The 23,785-nt window shown below is 37.5% G+C and overlaps 1 protein-coding gene and 1 non-coding gene across 2 annotated transcripts; both read right to left on the reverse strand.

The window, feature by feature from the left end:
• Nucleotides 1-229: 229 nt before the first annotated feature.
• On the reverse strand, nucleotides 230-22,843 carry CFAP418 (cilia and flagella associated protein 418). The gene is made up of 6 exons (XM_077771309.1): nucleotides 22,603-22,843; nucleotides 17,729-17,816; nucleotides 14,091-14,155; nucleotides 13,481-13,546; nucleotides 5,896-5,991; nucleotides 230-2,312 (listed from the first exon to the last, which is right to left on the reverse strand). The coding sequence occupies exons 1-6, from the start codon at nucleotides 22,758-22,760 to the stop codon at nucleotides 2,159-2,161; spliced, it is 627 nt and encodes a 208-aa protein (XP_077627435.1). The 5' UTR covers nucleotides 22,761-22,843; the 3' UTR covers nucleotides 230-2,158.
• A 415-nt stretch (nucleotides 22,844-23,258) lies between these two features.
• On the reverse strand, nucleotides 23,259-23,340 carry TRNAS-AGA (transfer RNA serine (anticodon AGA)). Its single transcript has one exon. It is a non-coding gene; the product is annotated as a tRNA-Ser (tRNA).
• Between the last annotated feature and the right edge of the window lie 445 nt (nucleotides 23,341-23,785).

The following is a 23,785-nucleotide window of genomic DNA, read 5'->3' on the forward strand; positions in this document are numbered from 1 at the left end:
TTCTATCATACATGTACACACACACTTCAACTTAGGGCATGTGTCTCCCCTCCAATCTAAATGAACAAATTCTCTGTTCAACCGGATGGTTTGAAACTCTTTTGTTAACATTTTAAAAGAAATTACCACAATTATTTCAAACTAATCCCCCATATGAATATTTTACTATAAAATAAAACAACTAAATACAGAATAGAGTTGTTTATTATTTATTCATTTCTACGCAGGATAAGGATCTGAGAGTAGATGAAGAAAAGTAGCGACCTAGCTTGACAAAAAATAGATAATCACTAAAGTAGAAAATTAGAAATATTGAAAACAAATTAGGCAGAACATCTTGAAGGTTTTATAGACTTTGCATTTTAAAATTATAACTCATCAGAAACTATATTTTTCTTATGCACTGTTACTAAACTAATTGCATTTTGGCTTAACTTACAACTGGTGATAATTTATCCATTTGTATATAAACATAATTAATATTCTTTCTACAATTTAGATTAAAAATTGTACAACTGCCAACAAAAATGTGAACTCATATATACATTTCTGATATTGGGGAATTACGTTATGGCATGCCAAACATGAGCAATGTATCTATGATATAGAATAGTTGTGAAATAATAAAAGAGAAAAAAATTCTTTCAAATTAATGATTCAGTTAATTTGCACATTTGAATAAAAAGAAAACATCATTATGACTAATGGTTTCTTAGTCAAATCTCCCTGTTTCTTATATAATTACACACAGATAAAATTTTAGGGAGTAAACACTTTTTACTCAGAGATAAGGTCTGTATACACTGTCAATACAAAAATGTAAGCATCTGCCCTGTGAGTTCACTGTGTTCCGTTGCAATGCTAGACTTACTAGAGTAAGTTTTACAGGTAAGCAAATGTGTCATGGCTAGGAAAAGGATTTTAATGGCTGATCTTTCTTCTTAACTTGAATAGGGTGACTGGAATGTGTTCAGCTTAAGACTAAGCAATCACAACTTTGCTTCAATTACTCTCTTTCAGCATACCTGGTGTCATATATTTAAACTAGATCTTAGACACATGCAGTAAAGAGCTTATAGTAGATTGGAAAGCCTCCACAATTTCTTGATGGTGCTGGGACCTGGTAATTTTGAGGTAACTGACTTCCTGAATGGGCTGCTATTGTAGGGCTCCTCAAGTATCAGTGATGTAAAAGGAGGAGCCCAACAGATTACCTCTTGGTTCAACTATGCTTTATTTCTCTTTCATGCACTCCTGTAATAAGCATTATGTTAAGCTGATCCTACCAAAAAGTCAACAGGCTGCTGAGAAAATATCTTACTTGCTGTTCACTTGATGGAATTTTAGGCACTGAAGGCTAGAAAGTACTTGGAAAAAAGTCTAATAATGATCTACCTGTATTAGGATTTTTCCTTGTGATTTTAGGTGCATCAAAAAATTTTTTTTACATATAAATGGATTATTTGCTAAAATAGCAAACTAAGTAACTTTTGATATCTAACTCAACAAATAGAGAAGAAATAAGCTAAAACTAGTAATATATACTTATGATTATTGTGCATATCACTGTGAGTTGTTGAGGTAAGGTCAGATATAGGCAGTGTTTTCATTTATAGCATATCAGTACTCCAAAAAATCCTTCAGTTAGCCGCTGATCACATGGTTTCTGCCGTGTATAAATGATGATTTTTGGCAATAACAGATTTGACCGGAGGAGATGATGTATATACCCCTCAGTAACCTCTCTATACTGGCTAGCTTTATCCCCTTTAAATATTATAAATGAGGAATATTTAGCTAAGTGTATTAGCAGTGACTAATACTACAGTTGCTAGTGAATGGCTATATGTTTGTATAAAACGCCATAATTAAACTTCCATTTGACAGGAGATAGGTTAGCAAACTATTTGGATGAACTGCTACCTTATTTACTAAGTAAAATGCCCATATATCAAAAAGAAATAATTCCAAAATTATTGGACACATTATCTTCTCAAGTCCATTTGGTCTTTGAAAATCTATGCTGTATAGTCATTAAATGAAATTTCCTGTCTTTTTCCAAAGGGCATGATACTGCTATGTGCCTTTACCTAAATACGATGGACAGTGGAGACTGCTCTCATGGATGCATTTGTTTAAACATGAAAAGTCTGCATTCTTAATGTTTACCACAAACCCAACGAAGCTGATGATCAGTTTGAAGGTCAGTCAGTTCTTCAATAGTTCTCCAGCTGCACTGGCAGGCATATGCCCGTGTTCCTTTCTTCTTTATCAACTTAGTTCTTAATTTTTGGAATTCTGGCATGTTGTTCCTATTAATAAAAAATGAAGATTTTAGCATAGTGGCTTTGTCCTATCAGAGACGACATGATATGAGAAGACAGTAGGAGGGAGGGTGATTCATCTTCTACCTCAGATACTCACCTATACCGTATTCTACACTTGATCTTAGCCAAAAGGCTGAAAAGCGATCCTATACCGTATTCTAAAAGCCTGCAATATCATCAATGGAAGGTACATAAGAGACATACAGATAATAGGCTTCTGATGTGTTAACTACAACAATTTCTCATTCACAGAGAAAAAGTGCCTGTTATTTTTATTTGTTGAACTAATACCGTATCTTTCATTTATCAGCAAGATATATTATTAGTGACAGAATGTCTATGCTGCGTTAAATGTCAATAATGTTAATGTTTATTCATTTTTGAGAGAGAGAGAGACAGAGAGACAGAGTGTGAGTTGGGGGAGGGGCAGAGAGAGAGGGAGACACAGAACCCGAAGCAGGTTCCAGGCTCTGGGCTGTCAGCACAGAGCCTGATATGGGGCTAGAACTCATGAACCGCAAGATCATCACCTGAGCCAAAGTCGGACACTCAATTGACTGAGCCACCAGGAGACCCTGTCAATAATGTTAAAACAAACCAATGGGCAGGACCATTATAAAAAATGGTAACTATCTGACTTGATGCTACTATAAAAAAATTAATTTAAGCTTAATTATCTGAAAATCAATTGTTATAAGGTTTTCATGATAATCAATGTATCGAATTTACGTAACGTAAAAAAAGGAAAAATTCAAAATGAAATGATGAAACAATACAAAGTAAAATGATGAACTGTGGTATAAATATTAAAAAAAGAGACACAAAGTGCTGTTACTTTTGATGTCACTGCAATAGAAGGCAGGCTACAAAGTGCCCTCTGGTGGCCAATGGGCACCATACTCAGTACTGTTTTGTTTTAAAACCAGGCATAATTTAGGTTTGAACCTAACAAAACCTAGGAGATTTTCCAGGCCAACTTTGTTTTCAGGAAACTGAGACTTTGACTAGGTAAGAGTTACAGTAAACTAGAGGAAGAAATGAATAATCTAGTTTTATCAGAAATAAAAAAACTCCACAAAACTAAATGTGTTTAATAAAAACTAAATGGTTAAATGAAGGAAAAAACGTTCTTTATTCAATCTGCAATATATTGGGACAAATTTAACATTTGATACTTGACTGAATCATTAATTGGAGATTTTATGAGTAGGAATCCTAAATATCCAGGAAACTAATTAATGTATTTTGAATTATTCTAAGAAAGCACATACCTTAAAAGCCTAGAGGGGGACCTGGGTGGTTCAGTCGGTTAAGTGTCTGACTTCGGCTCAGGTCATGATCTCACGGTTTGTGAGTTTGGGCCCCACATCGGGCTCTCTGACTGACAGCACAGAGCCTGCTTTGGATCCTCTGTCTCCCTCTCTCTCTGTCCCTCCTCTGCTTGTTCTCTCTCTTTCTCAGAATAAATAAATAAGTAAAAAGCTTAGAAATATAATTTCCTGTAAAAAATTATTGATTTAGTAGAAAAATAAAAGCATTTTATTTAGCTATTATTGCAGGATGGTCAAGTATAGCTTATACTTCTTTTTGAAAATTCCAGAATTTGTCAAAGCTAGAATACACTATTTCCCTCATCTATGAAATAAGGACAATAAAACAAACCAAGGTACATACTGATACCACTAAAAATAAATGTCTCCCCGTGTTCTGCTGGGCAATCAACGGCATCCTGTAAACCGTTTAACTTGCCTTCTTTGGTGACCAGCTACTTGCGCTTTCCTTCAGCCATGATTCCCGACCCTCCCTAAGTGTTTCATCTTCCCTCCACTCCTTTACTTTCTGTAGTTCACATCCTCATTCAGAAGCCAGGCCATCAGATGTGAAAAACAATTCCGTTTCCTAGCTTTCCCCCTGAAGGCATCACTATTTTACCTCCTATTCAGTCACAGAGGGCTCATCATAGCACTGATGCTATATGCATTCTATTATTCTACACTAGTGTTATAAAAATGTATGTTTCATACTGGTGACATATGGGGATTATTGACCACTCATTATATTAATCGGAAGCTAGCACAGAGCAGAGGACTGAGAAAGGTCAGAAATGGCAAAATGGATCTGAAATCACAAGCTAGGATTAAAAAGTGGGCTAACCTGATCTGGGATTTGGGGACTTCATAAGGGTTTATTTGGGTTGGGAAAGGTGAAACTTCTCAAATTACAATTTTTCCAAGTACTTGTATATTTGAATTTTTGTGGAGAGGATTCAAAGTTTTCATAAGATTTTGAGAGCAGTTTGATGTGAGACAGTTTAAAAACAATTCAACAGAGGAGATTCCTATGGATTTATAAGAGAATGGCTACCAAAGAGGTGTGCAAGAAACTCTCACCTTTTTCTTTACTACTGGAGAGAGCTGCAGTATATTCTGATTACTTTTATTGGAAAATAGAATTCTTATTCAGGCCCAGGTTTGGGAGGGGGGGAGGGTCTAAATGCATGACTTATGTACTTTACTAGTTTTTAGCTCTTAATTTTTATTTGAAAATGTGATGTACAGATCAGATACATTTTTATAACTTACAACATCTTGAAAATGTTAGGTATGGTGTAAGTGTATAAGAATTTACAAACTGTGGGGCGTCTGGGTGGTTCGGTCGGTTAAGGGTTTGACTCTTGATTTCGGTTCAGGTCATGATCTCATGGTTTGTGAGTTCAAGCCCCGTACTGGGCTCTGTGCCTGCTCAGGATTCTCTCTTTTTGCGCCCCTCCGCTCGCACCAGTGGACTCTCTCTCTCTTCAATGTAAATAAACACTAAAAAAAAAAAAAAGAATGTACAAACTGCAAAAATATAAGATACTATCCTGAGCACAAGGAGGGAGGCAGACGTATACCAACTAAGATTTTTCAACCTTCTATTCCCGTGAACGCTATGATAGGTGCAACGTGCTGTGGAGACACAGGAAAAAATAAAATTACTTCCAAGTTGACGGAGTGGTGAGGGAGTCGTGGAAGATGCGCAATGGACTGTACCCTGAGGGACAGTTCAGGTTTAGGTAGATAAATGGTGGGATGGTGGGAAGGTGTCCTAGGAGGGGAAGAACTTGCACTGTCCCAAGAATTGGCAGCACTGAGTACTCGGATGCAGCTAAAATCTCGTGAAGGTGAGAAGTAAACGGGGGAAGGACAAGGGAGGGGGCAGACAGATGAGGGCTGGCTCGTGAAGGGTCTTGATCTGTACCCAGGAACTTGGACACACTTCCATAAGCAGAAGACATTTGGGCAAGAGAATGACACACTCAGAGTTATGCTTTAATTCTCAGCAAGGAAAGGGTGGTCCGAAAGAAGAGACTGTGGGCAGAAAAAACAGTGAGGAAGCTATTTCTACACTCCTGTCCACAAGTAACAAATCCTCGCCTAGCCTGACAGCATGGAGATGAGAGAAACAGTCAAGAGGTGGAGGCCATGCGATCTTGCCAACTCCACCAAGAGACATTAGATCAAAATAAGAAATATAAAGTTATACTTGGTATGTTTTTTTCACAGAGTGAAGTTCTCTGGAAACATACCTGAAAAACAGATAATCGCATGATTTGTCCCACATATAGTCGTCGTAGCTTACTACCTGGAAATCACACGCTGTACAACGCAGATGGTCACATGCTCTGTTCAGAGAAAAAGAACAGTATGTTAAAGATTACTGGTAAAATTAAATATGGAAATCTGGTGATTATTAGGATAAACCACATATTAGAGATGACTGAGTAAACAACAGGAAAGTAAAGATTAATGTGATTATATCTTATATTTTAACTAAAGGACTGATTATATTCGGGTAAAAATTTTCAGGTTTAATTCCTGCACAAACTGTTAGGTTCAATTTCTGTACAAATCTACATATTTTACTACCATCTTACACACTGATACACACACATACAAACTGTACAGATATAAGACAAACAAAAGGGATGTGCATATCTTTTAGTTCAATGGTTTTCAAATTGTGTCTGAGGGAGATCTTCACTTAGGATAACTTCTTTAAGTTGCTTCCCTCCCTATTGAAAATTCCAGGGGAGCCTCTATCACAGAATTTGCCACATTATATGGAAATAAATCTATCACCCCATAAGCTACTTAAATGCTAAGATAGCATCTTACTTGCTTCTGCTGTCCCACTATTTGGCATTAATGCATTCATCCAGCCACTTAAAAGATATTTACTGAAAGCATATTATGAGCTGGTACTCCTCTGTTCTCATGGAGCTTAGATTCTAATGAGAGAAGAAATAGACAATACTCATAACAACTAAATACAGTATGTTAGAAGGTGAAAAGTGCTTCTGGTTTTTGAAATGATGAGTAAATAAAATTTGGAGTATCAGGAGGGAGTGGATTACAATTTTTAGTGGAGTAGTCTGCACAGGCCTCACTGAAAAGGTACATCTATCTGAGCAGTTTCTTTAAAGGGAGTGAGAGGTGGTTAAGAAAACGGGTTAAGAGAAGGTTATATTTAAGAAGGCAAGAAAAAAAAAGCCTATTTTTCTACTGATGGTAAAGATGCAGAGAAAAGAAAAACACTGATGATACAGGAGAAAGAGGGTAGAATGACTGGAATGACACTTAGCATGTACTAGGTACTTACTGAATATGTGAGTAATTGAAATGTCACACGTTTTTCAAAACTCATAGTACACAGTAAGTTTAGGAGTAAAATGACAATATATGGAAATAGTTATGAACTGCTGCTGCAAACAACTTGATTTGTAGAATGACTGTGATTTACTTTAAAAAAGAAGACATTTCCTCCACTGTTTGAAGTATTTAAAAACTAGAATCAAGGTATGGGATGCCTGAGTGGCTCATCTGGTTAAGCGCTGGACTCCAGCTCAGGTCATGATCCCATGCCTCGTGGGTTGGAGCCCTGTGTAGGGCTCTGTGCTGACAGGAGACTGCAGCTGCTTCAGATTCTGTCTCCCTCTTTCTCTGCCCCTCCCCTGCTCATGCTATGTCTCTCTCTCTCTAAAAAATACATAAACATTAAAAAAAAACTCTAAAAATTAAACATTAAAAAAAACAAAAAACAAACTAGAATCAATGTAGATACACATTTGATCATCTAAAAATTAAAAGGAAATAAAAAGAGGTTTAAGATACCAAAAACAAAATGAAAAGACCAGTGATAGAGTGGAAGAAAATATTTTCAACACATGGCTGAATACTTAACACTATAAAAAGAGTGCTTACAAGTGACAACAAAAAAAACCCCTAGAAAATATTCATTATCTTTAATACAGGCATCACAGTATAGACGGTGGAAACACACTGCCTAGCTTCAAATGTGATTCTACTACTTACAAGCTGTAGCCAAATAACTTAACTTTGTTGTGACTCAGTTTCCCCATCTGTAAAATGGGGGTAATAAGAATACTTCTATACCTCCTAGAATTATTATTAGGACCTAATGAGTTAATATTGGTAAAGTGCTTATAATAGTGCCTGGGGCAGTGTTTGTTAAATAGTTAAAAGATAACATAATTAAAATTTAAAGCAACCACAAAATAAATGTTTCAATCTAGCACTTTCAGACATTCCTGGTGGGTATGTAAATGGCTATCACCTTTTGGGAAAAATCTTAGCACTATCTTAAAATTATCTCTAGCTGTTGCACCTAGCAATACCATTTTTGGGAACCAATTACATATAGACAAAAACATAAGTATATAAGCATTTATCAAGAATTTTTACTGTCCTGCAGCATTGCTGAAGTGGCAAAAACAGGACAGCACCTGGATACCTATTAAAAAGGGAAAAGACTGAATAACCTTCAATATATTTATACTATGGAATATCAGGTAGCTGGCTGATAAAGAGAATTAAATTTACCTATTGATCTAGAGGGATGTCTAAAGTAAAGTGCACATTTAACCTATGTGGCATGATTCTATTTTTGTAGAAACAATTAAAAAAATTTCCTATATAGGTGTTGTACGTTTGGAAGAACATAGAGAAAAGTCTAGAAAGTTATATACTATGTGGCCAACACTGGCTGCCTCAGGGATAGTGGGAATGGAGGCATTTATACATTTTTAAATTTTGTTTTTATCTCTTAAAATAAGCATTCAAGATGTCTGCAATTAAAAAATAATTTTAAGAAACCCATCATTAGATTTTTTTTCACTTGTTGCTCTCTAAAAATCAGATATGGTAACTTCAAAATTGCAAATATTTTTTGTCCCGAATGTTTTTGAAAACAAAGGCTTTTATTTTAAAAATTATTATTAGTCATAAAAAATTAAACACTCAAAATCTATACAAGTTTCATAAACAATTCCATATTTTCTTTCAAACTGTTAACAATTTATAGGGTTGTATTTGTACATATGGAAATTTAACACAATTACATTCGTACGTATTTGAACTTGGATTTTGAACGTACAAATCAGGAAATGCAAAATGATGATTCCCAAAGCTGCCGTAACTTGCTTTCTTATGCATATGTAGTTTATTACATGATTGCACAGAGTGTTAACTTTAATGCCTTAATACATATGCGCAATTTGGCTAAATTATTGCTGTTGTGGGAACTATAATTTAGAATCTCCTGACATGTTGTATGTGTAAAATCTCAACCATAATGTTAAATACAGCTTTTTAATTTAATTTAAAATTTAGTAGTTTATTCAAATCTATTCACACTACCACATTTTCCTACAAACACTGCCCTGCGAGAAAAATAAAACTAACTTGCAGCTAAGAAATCATTCTGCTGCTACGATTCACTCTATTAGATCATAATTAGTAGCAGCCTATGAAATAATCCAGTCTTAAGAGTAGTTTAAAAAACAGGAGAGTAAAATTCGATCTGGCTAGAAAATAACTCCTTGGTTTTATCTGTACTTTACTAATGCCACCATGCTTCCTGCTACGACCACCAACTGGGTAAAAGACTCAAATCTTTACATTCTAAATTCAGTCAGCATTACTCCCAAACTAGAGCTTTAGCTAGAAATCAGACAAATAAAACACATGGAGAATTTGACTCAATTTCCTTTACGTCCTTGGCATGTAAATAAGTGCTTATTTTCAGGGCTAAAATATATTTCTCTCATAACTATGTACATATTAGAGCACATCTAAAAAAAAAAAAGGCATGATTCTAATGAAAGATAAACTGTCAGGATTCTTCCTCCAAAATGTGGAGGGAACACAAATACGAAGTTGTCACCACTAGCCTTGTTCTTTTGTTCAGCTAATAAGTATAATCTTTACCATTTTAAAGATGTTCATGATGGGAATCCCCAAAATACAGTCCAATGTAGTCTTCTGCCTAGACTCTGGTTCTCAGTTAAATCCCGTCAGATCTACACAGTGGACTAGGAAGTCTTGCTGTTTGGGCAGTTGTAAAATGATAGTCACAGCATTAGGAAAAACATCTAAGATTCATCCATTTTCATATATTACATGGCCTTCTGCAAACTGGTATACTAGAAAGTATCATAGACCAGGAACACGTTACATATTTGAGTCCTTGCTTTGTAATGATTTTTGTGACCTTGGCAAGGCACATTACTTGGGGTGTCATTCTTGACAACGTTCTCTCTTACTTCCCGTAGCCATTTAAACACTGAGTTCATCAATGCTAGATTCTAACTAGCGCAGAGGTGACACTTTTCCCTACAGCTACTGTCACCACTCAGGTTACAGCTACCATCGTTGTGTCTTTCCTGGAGCACCATACCTACTACCTGCTGACTGGTCTCCCTGTGTCCTCGCCAGTCGTGTCCCTCCAACTTCCAATCCATGTTCTATTCAGCAGCCAAAATGACTTTCTTTAGAGACACAAATATTATTGTCACTCCATCCGCTAAAAACAAAATCTAGTCTCTTCCTCCCCTGACAAATAAAACAATTAATGGCTTCCACTGCATATATTCACATACATTTTCTAAAACCCCCCAGAGGACCACAGGACCCCAAACAAAATGTCCCTCAACGACCTCGCCAGCCCCATCAAGAGCCATTCTTTCGACTTGCTATGCTCCATCTCACCTGGCTGCCCTCTGCTACTCCAAACCTCTTTCCCAGCTCAGGGGTCATCTGACACCATGTGCCCTCGGGCTCTAAGGGTCTCTTCTCTTTGCTAACTCTTTTTTCCTACTGTAGTCTGATTAAATGTTATTTGCTTAGGGAAGTATTCTCTCGCCCTTCCTATCAACTGGGTGCTAATATCTATGCTTATAGTAGCCTGCACTTTCCCTTCAAATTATGTATTATATGGAAATTAAATACTTACTTGTGGAATTATCTATTTAAAGTCTCTCTCCTTATCTAGACTGAAAACTCACAGAGAAGTGTCCATGTATTTATCACTTATAGCCTAGGACCTAGCAAACAGGTTGTTAATATGTGTTCAATGAATTTGACACCAGTGTCTCAATTTCCTTATTTATAAAATGGGGCTAAAAAGTCTTGCTCTATTTGTATCCTGATTTTTTTTCCTGTGGAGTTGAACCAATAAGCTTATTTTAAAAAGTGCTCTGGACAGCATAAATTACTCCACACATAAAATGTTTTACATGCACATGAACAGGTATATGCTTATCTTCCTGTGGGTATAGATCTCTGTTATGAAGACGTTGGTCTATGAGGGTATCTTTGTAATGGTGAGGAAGAAAAGATCCATGAATGTAAAGCATTTATCTATGCATATATATGCTAACAGTATGTGTTTTTTCCCTTTGTAGCTATGCAGAAAGTAAGAATGGGTTTGATGGATGCATCATGCAGAGACCCATGCATGCTTTATGGGTCAATATTATGTGATAGTATCCTCCAGGTATAAAAATAGGCTGTTCTTCTGTCTACTTAAATTCCATCTAGAGTAAGACCTTCTGTGGTAGAACTGAAGTACACATGAAAAATACTATATAAAAGAACATCTTCATGAAACATTTACTCTTTAGAAGTAAACCAGAATGTATTATCTTAAAGACCATTTTTAAAATCAGAAGATACCTGTAAGTAAACACTGATACATACTTTCTGAGACAAAATGGGAAAGTAGTGGGCGAATAAAGGATTCCTGGTGCTGAGGTATAACATAATGAGAAAGCAGCACTGGCAGATGAGAAAGACCCACAAATATTTGCTAACTATTACTCAAACTATCTCAGCCATCTTTTGCACCATCGGCATACTCTAATGTACCATTCCTTTTTAATCCTCACAATATCTCCATGGGCTATGTTCCATTTTTACAGGTGAGGAAAATGAAGTTTTAGAAGACAGATCCCTTCTCTCAAGGCTTCCCATCTTGCAAGTGTTACAGTGAAGGAGCTGAACTTCTGCATTCTGCCATCAAAGCCCTTTCTCTTCATGTTTTGGCGGTGGGGGGTAGGGTCGTTATTTGCTTCTTTACCCATTCCTCTCCTGGTTAGGGTTGTATGTATGTATGTATGTATATGTGCATGTATTTATTATTCTTGGTATCTAGGATTTAGCAAAGGGCCTAGGACACACTGGGCATTTAATGAATATCATACAAAGAAAAGAAAAAAGCTCAAATAGAATGAGAAAATAAATTTGTAGATAAGCAGGGAAGACAGCGAGGACACACATTAGAAAGGATGGTCATTCTAGAAAGGGAATAAATGTAAAAAATACTCAGAGGCAGAAAAATATAAATGGAAAGTAGAGGATAACAAATGTTCTGGTGGAAGTGAAGTATCTGACCTGGGCTTTCACTGGAAGTGAAGGGACCCAGAAAGAACCCAATTTGGCAAAGAAAATAATGACTCTAGAGTTCATGTGAGACGAATGGTAGCTTTCATTTTCCCTCTGGACAGGGGAGATGTGCTCAAAAGATCATCCTTCATGTTCGATGTGGGTGAAGCTAGAGAAGAAGGAATGGGTGGTCACTGGGAAATGGCTGCAGTTCCTAGGTGACCCGAGAGAAGCCGGGGTTGGAGGCAGTGTGGTCTGGAAGCACAGAGACAAGTCCCAGTGACTCCACACAGGTGAGGCAGGATTCCCAGCAAGCACTGTGCTCTTCCGTGAAGGCCAGCTTGTGTTTCTACTTCTTTGTATAGACGGCCCTTATCACACAATGATTCAAGTGCTATCAATTGTTATTTACAGCCCTTACAGCAGGCAGCACCCCGGGTGACTTCTAGTAGCCCCTCTGAGCCCGTCTGCTGCCTGGTGTCCTCAGTACAGGGTTCCCCAGACTCCCAACCTCCCTTCGGTCCCATGGCCTTTCTTTCTAGGCTTTTTAGGTTTTAGGCCAGCAACACTACAAATCCTCCTACAATGACTTTTTAGATCCCACTTCTATTATTCAATATAACCATTATTCCTCCTAAAATGTTGTCAACATGTAATTATATGTCTCATTCTTTTCTTTCTTAAAAAATCCACAGAAAGTAACTAAGTGGTTTAGAAATGACTAGGCAAAATATAATAATCTAGGCAAACAGGCCTCTGCAAAAATAGAATCAACAGTATCAGGACAACAGAAAGATACACTAAACCAATTTGTGTTCCCACATGATGATAATGATAATGCACTATGCTAGCAGTAGGGGGTGGGTGGTATCAGGACCATAAAATTGTCCTGAAAGAAGTAATGAATGAAACAGCGGGTGTAAGGGGTGGGGAAGAGACAAAGAAAGAAGGGTTTCTGCTTTTTAAGTATGTAAAATCAAGGGACCAAGCTTGAGGACTTTCTGGGTACCCAAGACCCAGCTTTCTCATGCTGTTTGGCCAGGACAGTGGGTAAGACATCATGTAGCTGCACGGCCACATTGCTTTGCCTGTCTTATCCACTGGCTTCTACTGCCTAGAAGGCAAAAATGGCAAGGCAGACGTTCTCTTGGTGTCCTTTGGAAAGCAGACTTGGATTGGAGTGAACCAGGCACTTCAAGTAGGGCTTAGAAATGGGCATCAACACAATGAACACCACACCCAGCATCACAGCTTTCAACAGATATCACCCAGAATAACAAACATTTCAGTAGTGTTCTTAGACTGGCTAATAAAATACACCTCTCATCACGAAACAGATGGACGGCAAGATGATAAGAACTACATTTTAATGACAAGGTATCAACTGGGAAAAACCTAGTGAAGAAAGAGAATCTATTTCTGACCTCTTACCTCTGTGAAGTATTTGTTCCAATTCCACATGGAGTGGTGCTTCCACCAACGTACACCGGGCTGCAACTAGACATGTTCAATAGATGGGAGAAAAAATTATAACAAAAACATATGAGAAGTTAATTTGGCCTCGTTGACTCTATATATTTGTAATCAAATAGTATATTTTCCTGAGCAGCCTAATTCTTTTCAAAGAAGAGATATTTATTCCAGGATCACTGCATTATTGGATATAACCCGTACATTCAGGAACACTCAAGGAGTTAAAATGAGTCACAGAAAAATGTGTTTGCCAAATAATATAACGGACAAAGTAAACACTGAAGAATATAACAGAACATTAATTTTGAGGTACTGTTCTCACTTACTTTTTTTCATGTGGCAGAAAATTATTTACAATAGCAATAATCTTCCATTCAAGTTCTTTTAAACCGAGGGATCACAGACAATAAGAACAGGGAAGATATTGTGATTGGTCTTTCTTTTGAAAACCAACCAGTGCTTTGTTGTTCAATGTCACTGCTGTTTAAATGGTAACAAAATCTACTAGACTATGCTCATAGTGTTTGCTCACTAGTGTGTAGAATTCACTAAAGCAATCTCAACTTACCTTTTACAAAGGCCTTGAATGGGAGCTCTGACAGATGTGTTACCTGAAGATTTAGATTTTAATTTCTGTTAAAAAAACAAAACAATAAAAGGCCAAGGGTAACTTGGAGAATTCTAACATAAAAACTAATATTCTTTATTTTACAGCAAGAGTATTTTTTAAATGACTTAAAAAAAATTTTGTATAATTTTAAAGTTACTGAAATAAAAACAATGATCAAAACCTTTTAAAGGCAAAAGGGAAGTAGACGTCCCTAAGGAATTGGTAAATTACTCGGCTAACTTCTAGTCTAGAAAATTGATATATAGCTATTATTAGCATGCTAAGATTTAGAGTCACTTTATAACTCTTCAGTTAATACTAAGTTCAATGATTTAATATGAAGGGCCTGCTATTTAAAACTTTATCCTGGAAAAATTCAATTGAGGAGGAAAAAAACCTCAAGACTCATTTTTAAAGGCTGTGAATGGTACTCACCTGAACTGAAAATAAACTAACCAAACTCCTGGGTAACTTCAGAAATATTAATTTTGATCATATGGAACAGTACCAACCAATAGACATTCAAGGAAATTGTAGAACTACCTAGTCACAACCATACGGTAGTTCCTGTATAGTTACATAATATCATCATCATTAGCAAGCATTTATTAAGTGTTAACTGGTATATGGTACCAAACAACATAAACCAACCACATACTAGGACCACCGCCAAGGAAAGGAAGTAAGATGGAGTAAATGCAATTTAAACTATGCAGAGACATGCCTTCATTTTACCTAGCAGGCGAGGAAATTTAATGGAGGCAAAAATATTTCATTTCACTATTTCTTTTTTATTGTTAGAACTGGAAAAATTTTTGATGCTTGTCTAAAAGATAACAAAGTGGGGGCGCCTGGGTGGCTTAGTCGGTTGAGCGTCCGACTTTCGCTTAGGTCATGATCTCCCGGTTCGTGGGTTCGAGCCCCGCGTTGGGCTCTGTGCTGACAGCTCAGAGCCTGGAGCCTATTTCGGAGTCTGTGTCTCCCTCTCTCTCTGACCCTCCCCTGCTCACGCTGTCTCTCTCTCCTAGAAATAAATAAAAATATTAAAAAAAAAGATAACAAAGTGAATGGGTCTTTTTTTTTTTTTTAATTTGAGGGAACATTTTTCATGTACCATCCAGGCTCGCACCACAGTGGGATTTGTTGTTCTTAGGCTTTCTTGTGTGGGTCTGAGAGCAGTTCAGAAACTCAACAGAATGAGTGAGCAATGGGGGAGGAAGCAGTATTCTCTTGAGGACGAGCTGGTTTCTAAATACAAGGTGGGCATGGACACCTCTTCAAAGACACCTCTCTTCCTCACCCAATCTATGTTTTACATAGATCTGCTCTACTCTAGAAGTCTATTTAGATTGTTTTTTCCTTCACGATCTGGAGAAATGGATATAATAATTAAAAAAAGGGAGCATCAGAAAAAGTGCGAAGTTTACCTACCCATCATTGTAGGAATTATTTCAATTTTGTATCTTAAAGCCAAAGCAGAGAAGTATTTCCTTCTCTTTCTGGACTGTCTTGAACTAAAGAGATAGTGCCTCACATACAGATACATGTCCTATAGTACTTAGTAATGAATTGTTCAGACGATTCATGAATAATAAGAACATCATATGGTTTTTGTCTACTATTGATTAAATCAACATTGCTATTTGGCATTTATGACACATTGTTTGCAGAGTACACATCATTCTTACTATGTTGATATGTTAACCAGCTAGGTCATCAGCTTAGTAATTTACTATCTGCTTATGATGCAAAAATGTTAAATTCAGAGAAATAAAGTTGTTAAGCTCTATACTAGTCATTTGATTTTTAGTCTGGCTACCCAAAATAAAAGTGGCTCTTATCTGTATCCTTACTACCACCACTGCCTAGTGACTTTTAGTCTACTATCTTGCTTTAATCATCCCCCTTAAAAAAAACCTCTGAGGGGCACCTGGGTGGCTCGGTTGAGAGACTGACTTCGGTTCAGGTCATAATCTCACAGTCTGTGAGTTTGAGCCCTGCGTTAGGCTCTGTGTTGACAGCTCAGCGCCTAAAACCTGCTTCAGATTCTGTGTCTCCCTCTTTCTGCTTTCTTCAGCTCACACTCTGCCTCTCTCCCTTTTTAAAAAATAAACATTAAAAAAATTTAAAAAATCCTCTTTGATGTATTTATATATACATATTTATTTGATATGTTTGAGAGAGAGAGACAGAGAGAGAGAGGATCAGAAGTGGACTATGTGCTTGACAGCAGAAAGCCTGATGCAGGGCTTGAACTTGTGAACTGTGAGATCATAACCTTAGGTGAAATGAGGAGTTGGATGCTGAACTGAGCCACCCAAGTGCCCCTGGTATTATATTTGTTTCTTAGATTGTTTTTTCCTTTGTGGTCTCTGTGATTTAGACTTCCATTTGGTCTCCTTCTTTTAAATTTCATAAATATATTTTCACCAAACTGGTAAAAATTAATGTATACAGATTCTCATCCATTGCTGGCCAGAAGAATAAAAATGGTATAGTCACTTTGGAAAACATTTTGGCAATGGGTAGAAAAGTTGAAATTAAGCACACCTTAAGACCTAGCATTCCTCCCTTAGGTTTGTACATTCTAGAGAAACTCTTGTACGTGGATAAAAGAAGCCATGCAAAGACTATCAGAAGAAGCAATGTTTCTAAAAGCAACAACTGGGTACAATCTAAAAGTCTATTACCAGAGAAGTGGATAAACAAACTGTGGCAGGATTACATAATGGACTATTGTGCATCAGCTAAAATGGTTTAGGATTATATAAGTATGTAATTAAAATATAAAAGTATGGATGGAAAGGATAGGTTACCTCTGGGAAGGAAGGCAGTAGAGGAGGATTTGGAGTTATTAAACTATATCTGCAATTTTTTTCTTAAAAAAATCCAGAGAAGCAAATATGACAAAATATTAAGATATGTTCACTATGAGTGGTAAATATATAGCTGGCTGTAATAGTATTTTATGAGCTTTTTATAAAGTGCTTTACAAAAGCACTTAAACATTGAAATACAATGTACTGATTGGTTCATGGGATAACAGCAATGCCATTATATCTGAGACATTAAGCAAATTTCTATAATTAAAGTTGTTTTCAGTCTTTTATTTATTTTTATTTTATTTTGAGAGAGAGAGAGAGAGAGAGAGCACCAATGGGTGCAGGAGAGGGGCAAAGGGAGAGGGACAGACAATCTTCAGTGGGCTCCACACGGGGCTCAATCCCACAACCCTGGATCATGAGCTGAGCAGAAATCAAGGGTATGATGCCTAGGTACCTCTGTTTTCAGTCTTTTAGAAAAATATTCTTAGAGCATACAAATGTAGGTAAGTAACCAATTTCATCTGTGAGCTGACTTCTGTTCTAACAGCTTTTCTAGTCTCATTCTTGTTGAGAAATGAACAGCAAAACACATACTGAGAGTTTTTAATATTTTATTTCTTCTATAACTCTAAGTAGAATAATTCCTTTAAAACAATTTTATTTCTCAGAATTCAAAGGACAAGATATCTGTGCATTCTACACATTTACAGACTATTCTAAACATGTTGAAATAACGAGAGAATTACTGCACATTTATAATACTTGACTTACAAAAGGTTTTTTGTCAAAGTTGGGCTCTTCAAATATTTCATTCATAAGACTATCAAGATCATCTTCTTTCACAAATGTTTCTGTTGATCTGAAAACAAAACAGTTGAAGCTTAAGTGCAGATAAAGTCAGCCAGTGTCAGAAGAATTCTGTCTAACTGGTTTATTATTAGAGTTGGTAACAGAAGGATAAATGTGATGTTAATTTTTTTCCTTCTATAGACAAAGTTGAAGATTGTGGACACACAGATGCAGTTTATCAGGTACAAATTCACATATGTACTTTACTATTTCACACCTAAAATAAGATACTTAAAGCTTTGCATTATATTCAAGAGAAAGCTGTGCATGTATCTTTCTAAATTACATCAACCACTTATTTAAAGAACACAAAATATGTACAGTTACAAGTAGAACCTGAGAATTATAAACAAAGATACTTTTAATTAGTTTTTCTATTTGTTTCCCTAAGAGTTTCATTGTAAGTCAAATAACCATATCTCTTTACTACAGGAGCTGAATGTTATATAATCAAATGATCTTCTCTCTCTCTCTCTATCTATAAAGAGCATTCGCTTGACAGAATATATCAATTACCTTTCTACTTTGTGCAGGGAAAGCCATCACAGGATTATTGATATGAACCATTACTGCACAAAACTCTATTTAATAGCTAACATTTACTGAATACTTACTACATAGATGAAGAAGCAGGGACTGAGAGATTCAGAAACTTACCCAAGGTCATACAACTAGTGGGAAGAGAGGTTTGGAATTCAGTCTAGGGCAGTCTGCACACCTAATGCTAGACAAGATGAATTTTTTTAGAGTTTATATGTTATAGATACTCTACAGCAACTTCATAATTTCATTAGACCATTAAAGTATATATTTTAGAAGATAAGTTTAGTCAGACTCTAACTTCAGAAATGTATTTACTCTGAAAATTCTTTTTTGTTGTTGTTTATTTTTTTATTTTAGAGAAAGAATCTTAGGCAGGCTTCCCACTCAGTGCAGAGCCTGATGTGGGGCTCCATCACATGACCTTGGGATCATGACCTGAGCCAAAATCAAGAGTTGGAGTTCAACTAGCTGAGCTACCCAAGTGCTCCTGAAAATTCTTAACTTCAGGATTATAGTCCTTTGTTACTGCCTGGAGTAATTAACCCAATGTAAGAAAATCCAGACACTGCTGCTTAATACTGAATGTCTGATTCCATCTATTTCCAGGCTTTGCCTCTTAAGTTGCTCCCTCTCTTTTACCCTTAAAGTCTTCCACTCGCTACTGGCTTGTTCTCTTGACTTACAAGTATGCGCAAGACTCAAAAAAATTCTTGAGCTGCCATCCTCTTACTCACTACTGAAGTCTATATCCTCTATTTCTACTCCCTCACAAATATACTGGATGGTGATCTGAGTGAAGGTTTCTCAACCACGGAGCTACTGACATTTGGTACCACATCATTCTTCGGTGTGTGTGTGTGTGTGTTTGGTGGTAGAAGCAGGGCTGTTGTGCTCTGCAGGATGTTTTACAGCATCCTAACTTCTATCCACTAGATGCCAGTAGCATACACCTTCCCGGCCGTGACAGTTAAAAATGTCATGACATTGCCAAATGGCCCTTGAATGGTAAATCATCACTGGCTGAGAACTACTGACCTAGTTTAAACTATTTAACCTCTCTGAACCTCAGATATTTTGCTTGTAAAAGTGAGATCTAGACAACTATTTAAGACTTTTTCCAGGTGTAATATACTATCTCTGTCCTCTACATCCCTCAACTATAGTGAAACTGTTCTCTCAAATGTCAATACTGTCTACATCACTAACTTCAATGGATGCTTTCAGTTCCAATCCTCTTTTAATCTTTCAGAAATACTCAAGGCTGTGAGACACAAATTCCTTCAATTTCTTTTATGACAGCAGGTTGCTAAGTTGTTCTCCTGAAACTCTCTCCTCCTTTAGTTTTTAGGGTATTCACAATTTCAAAAATCAGATGCACTTAAACTTTATGAACCCAATGAATGCTATTAGGGATCCACACTTATGTAAGATTCTAGTCTGTTATGCCATTTCATGATGCATACAATTGCCTATGCTTTACTATAGAAATGAAAGAAAGAAAAAAAAGAATGCTATTATTTCAGTGAGAACTCATACAAATTTTAACGGACCCTAGAATACTTTTTTTTTTTTTGGTCTTTTGATGCTGTAATACAATAATCTTTTTTTTTAGTTCATTTATTTATTTTTTTAGTAATCTCTATACCCAACGTGGGGCTCAAACTCATGACCCCAACATCAAGAGATGCATGCTCGCCCAACTGAGCCAGCCAGGCATTCCTAAAATACAATAATCTTTAGCAAAGGTTCATAAACACTTATTGGTTCCCCCCAACTTAGCTTCTTATATTCTAATTTTGATTAAAGATACAGTTTTTGTCAAAAGTAAAAGGTATACTCTAATATATATTACATATATAAAAATAATATACTCTGTATATATATATGTTATATATATATACATACAGCTGAAAANATTAAATGTAAATGGTATATATAAAAGCTTAAATCTAGATGTATAATATCCTGGTAGACCTGGAAATATGACCTTGGGCAAGTAACTTTTACTTAAGTTTTAGTTTGGTCAGTGAAATGGGGATAATAATATTATTCACCTTACAGGGTTGTGGAGATTAAATGATATAACACATACAAAGCACTCAGCATATAGAAATGACTCAATAAATGTTGGCTATTATTATAGCTATCATCTAGGAGGTTATGATATCTGTAAATATTCCCATCTGTATCATCCTGAACCATTCAGTCCTATTGCAGTTCAATCCACAGTTTTTTAAATTTTTTTAACTAACCATGTCCTTCTCTTTATCATTTTGAATACTTCAACAAATTGTATAGGTTTTGACCTCTTATGTAAGCAGTTTTTCCTGGTGTCCAGATGTAGCATGGTCATTTATTTTATTATTTGTAGAGCTATCATTTTAAGAGACAATTTCAGTATTTTAACTCTTATAAGGAAAAAGATACTGGCTACATTGCTATACAATTGGCAGGTAGTCTCCTGTTAATCAATTCATAATATAAATAGGTTCCTAATTTTTAATATCAGTTCTGGCTCATGATAAAATTTTAATGCTTGATCTTATATAACAGGTAGGGACTGTATTTGGTGTTAGGTTTAGGGCCTTTGCTATTTTTTTTTTTTTTTTTTTTTTTTTTATTNCAAGTACATCACCAAATGAAAAGTTTTAACACTCAAATAACAGCAGTACTGGTTTGCTACAGCTTTTGTAAAAGTATTACTTAAAAATCTGATGTAGTAAGGTGGGATGGGATGCCAGAAACATTTTGGATGGACTTTAGTAGTGTAAGAACAGGCTATGGAGAAAGGCATAAAAGGACCTCTTCTTGAAGAGGATACACCTTGGGAGCCCTTTCCATTTTGAGCAGCTTGCTCCATGGCATCCTACCTGTCTGCATGCTAGCTCTCCTAAGATGAAGGCTTTCGAAGGCTCCGATAAATTCTCTCCATTCCCCACAGGAATGAATAAAAAGAACCAAAGAAATTGCAAAATACAAAATAACATTGCTATGGGATGGGGATGGTGGATGTACTGGGAATGAGTACAGAAGACCTCCAGCAAACCAGGCACTAATAGAGAAATTAATGAGTAATACTTGCATAACCAGTCCAATAAGCATTAGCCCCTTCAAAGTAGTCATTTTAGTTGGCTCTACATTTGTTTTTTAGAATGCTGCCCAATACTCAGCTAATTTTTAGAATTTGTTTCTGAACTTTAGAATCTTTTCAATAATTTTAACTTCTGAGGGTCAATTTTTATAAACAAATGTCACTAGAGGTTAGGCTGGATAATTTGGGTACCAATGTTGGGTAAACACCTCTGGGAAATCATGCACGTGTACATCAAGACCAAACAAAACCAAACTACAGGTGCAGCCATAAATTGGCAGGAATGGTTTTCTTGAGTTGTTCCAAAGCTGCCTCTGTGTAATTTCACAAACATTTCTAACAGAGTAACTACAGAGGCTCCCAAGTCATCACTTTGAAGGGCAATCAATATTCATTCTGATGCACACATTTTGACTTTTTGGGATTGAGGAAAAAATGAGAGGAAAAAGGAAGCCTTATTATTTTATGATTAATCAGAATCAAAAGATGGACAAATTTGAAAGGTAGTTTTTAGGATCAAAACACAGAATACTTAAGAAATCTTAAATTTCAATTTGGATGCCTGAGATTCCCTGAGACACTTACCTAGGGGTCACGGGGAAAGAAGGTAGGTGGCTGTACTAACACTGTCTTCACAATAATTAACGACTTGTCATAAATCTAATCTTACTCTATTCTCTTGAGTTAAAAAAAAATAGCTAATTATGACACAGAATAGAACGGAATCGTTTTCTCGAACAAACGGCCCAAAGGTTATTCTGCCTGGCGAATTGGATCATAGGCTGAGGTTCTCCGTGCGAACGAACCTTACCGGGCGATGAGAACTCATGCTAAGGCAGACAGAGACCCAGGTCCCAGGCCCTCTAGGGCGGGGCTCAGGAGAGGGCCCCTAAGCTGCACCTCCCTCTCCCCGGATCCATTTGGGCCCCTGAGACTCTGGGTGAAAGAGACTGGGTGAGGGCTCTCACGGACGGATCACTGGGCCTTGTAAAAAAATGCCCAAATCCTCCCGGACAGGGAGTTGAGGTGTGTGCTGCTCTAGGAGCGGGAAGCTGAGGATCTGGGCCCGACTAGGGAGAGGAGCTGGCGATCCTGGGCAGCGGGCGGCTTTAGGGCGTGAAGCAGGCTTTACCAGGACAGCAAACCCCTCCCGCCTGTTAACCTGAGATTCTCTTTCGCTTCGGCTCGGTTCCGGTCGTTGCTGAGGATGCCGCCGCCGCCGCAGCCTCTGGGCCGCTCGACCATGCCCAGTCTGAGTGGGTCTGGTCTGCAAAACTTGGACTCGACCTCATCCAAGAGCTCGTCCAGGTCCTTCGCCATCTTGAATCGTTACGTCGTTCCCCCCGTTCTGGTCGCGACAGCGTCGAGTGGTTTCCAGGGGCAACGCAGGGCTCTACCGTACGCGCTCTTGCAGATGCCACTCCCGCGCATGCGCTCTTTGTCCTTAGGCAGCCCAGGCGTCCGCGAGGCCCTGACGCTGACGTGCTCGCGCAAAGGGACGCAGTGGGTCCGCGAGTTCTGGCGGAGCCGGGCAACCGGTGGGGCCGGAGGTCCGAGCTGTGCGTTTTTTGCGCGACCTCGTGACGCTTTGCCTTTCTTCGTTCCATGTTGGCGTGTTTTGTCCCGTCTCCCCCTCCTGGGCCCAGGTTGTAACCACAATCACACGACACCCTAGTTCCTTCATGCGCTCTTTTTACGGTCCCACTGGGGTCCCCGCTGTATTCCAAATGTTCATAAATTTCTTAAATAATCCGCGGAAAAAACTGAGAAGTTCCCAAACGAAAACAAGTATCGGCAGCAAAGAAAAGCTTATCTTCCCGTAGTCGGCAGGATTCGAACCTGCGCGGGGAGACCCCAATGGATTTCTAGTCCATCGCCTTAACCACTCGGCCACGACTACTGCTGCTGTTAATTTTGGCAGTGAGATCTATGTAGACTCTTCACACGAGTGTGTACAGTGTAACAGGTATGTTTGGAGCCGGGAGAAAAACAATTCAAGGCTGTTCTATCAGATAACAACGTATTTGAGTATTGTGGTTCTAATTTATCTTTCTGAGGGACTCTTAGAGCATATTCCGTCCAACTATTTTCTATCAGAAAAAACTGAGGTCTAGTCCGTTTTCTAAAGTTAGAGGCAGAAAACAGGAGAGAGAGATGAAAGCCTGGCACTAACTTACGCTTGCTTTCTCAGTAATGGAGCCGTTTCCAGGACGGAATCTGGAACCTAGGGGCTCTGGCCGGCTCTAGGTTTCCTTGTCTGGCTCCCAATTCCATCCCTGCAGCTCTTTCTTGGACAAATAGCTCCTAGGAATCTCTTTTTATGCACAAGACATTAAAATGCTATT

The sequence above is a fragment of the Crocuta crocuta genome, unplaced genomic scaffold, assembly GCF_008692635.1.
Source record: "Crocuta crocuta isolate KB4526 unplaced genomic scaffold, BGI_CrCroc_1.0 scaffold235, whole genome shotgun sequence".
Taxonomy (NCBI): domain Eukaryota; kingdom Metazoa; phylum Chordata; class Mammalia; order Carnivora; family Hyaenidae; genus Crocuta; species Crocuta crocuta.

Excerpts from the sequence above, each read along its gene's own strand:
- CFAP418 (XM_077771309.1), bottom strand. The coding sequence starts at position 22,760 with ATGGCGAAGGACCTGGACGAGCTCTTGGATGAGGTCGAGTCCAAGTTT. Across the intron at positions 17,817-22,602 it reads GAAGCGAAAGAGAATCTCAG|ATCAACAGAAACATTTGTGA; the intron begins GTTAACAGGCGG and ends TTTTGTTTTCAG. Across the intron at positions 5,992-13,480 it reads GGAACAAATACTTCACAGAG|AGCATGTGACCATCTGCGTT; the intron begins GTAAGAGGTCAG and ends TTCTCTGAACAG.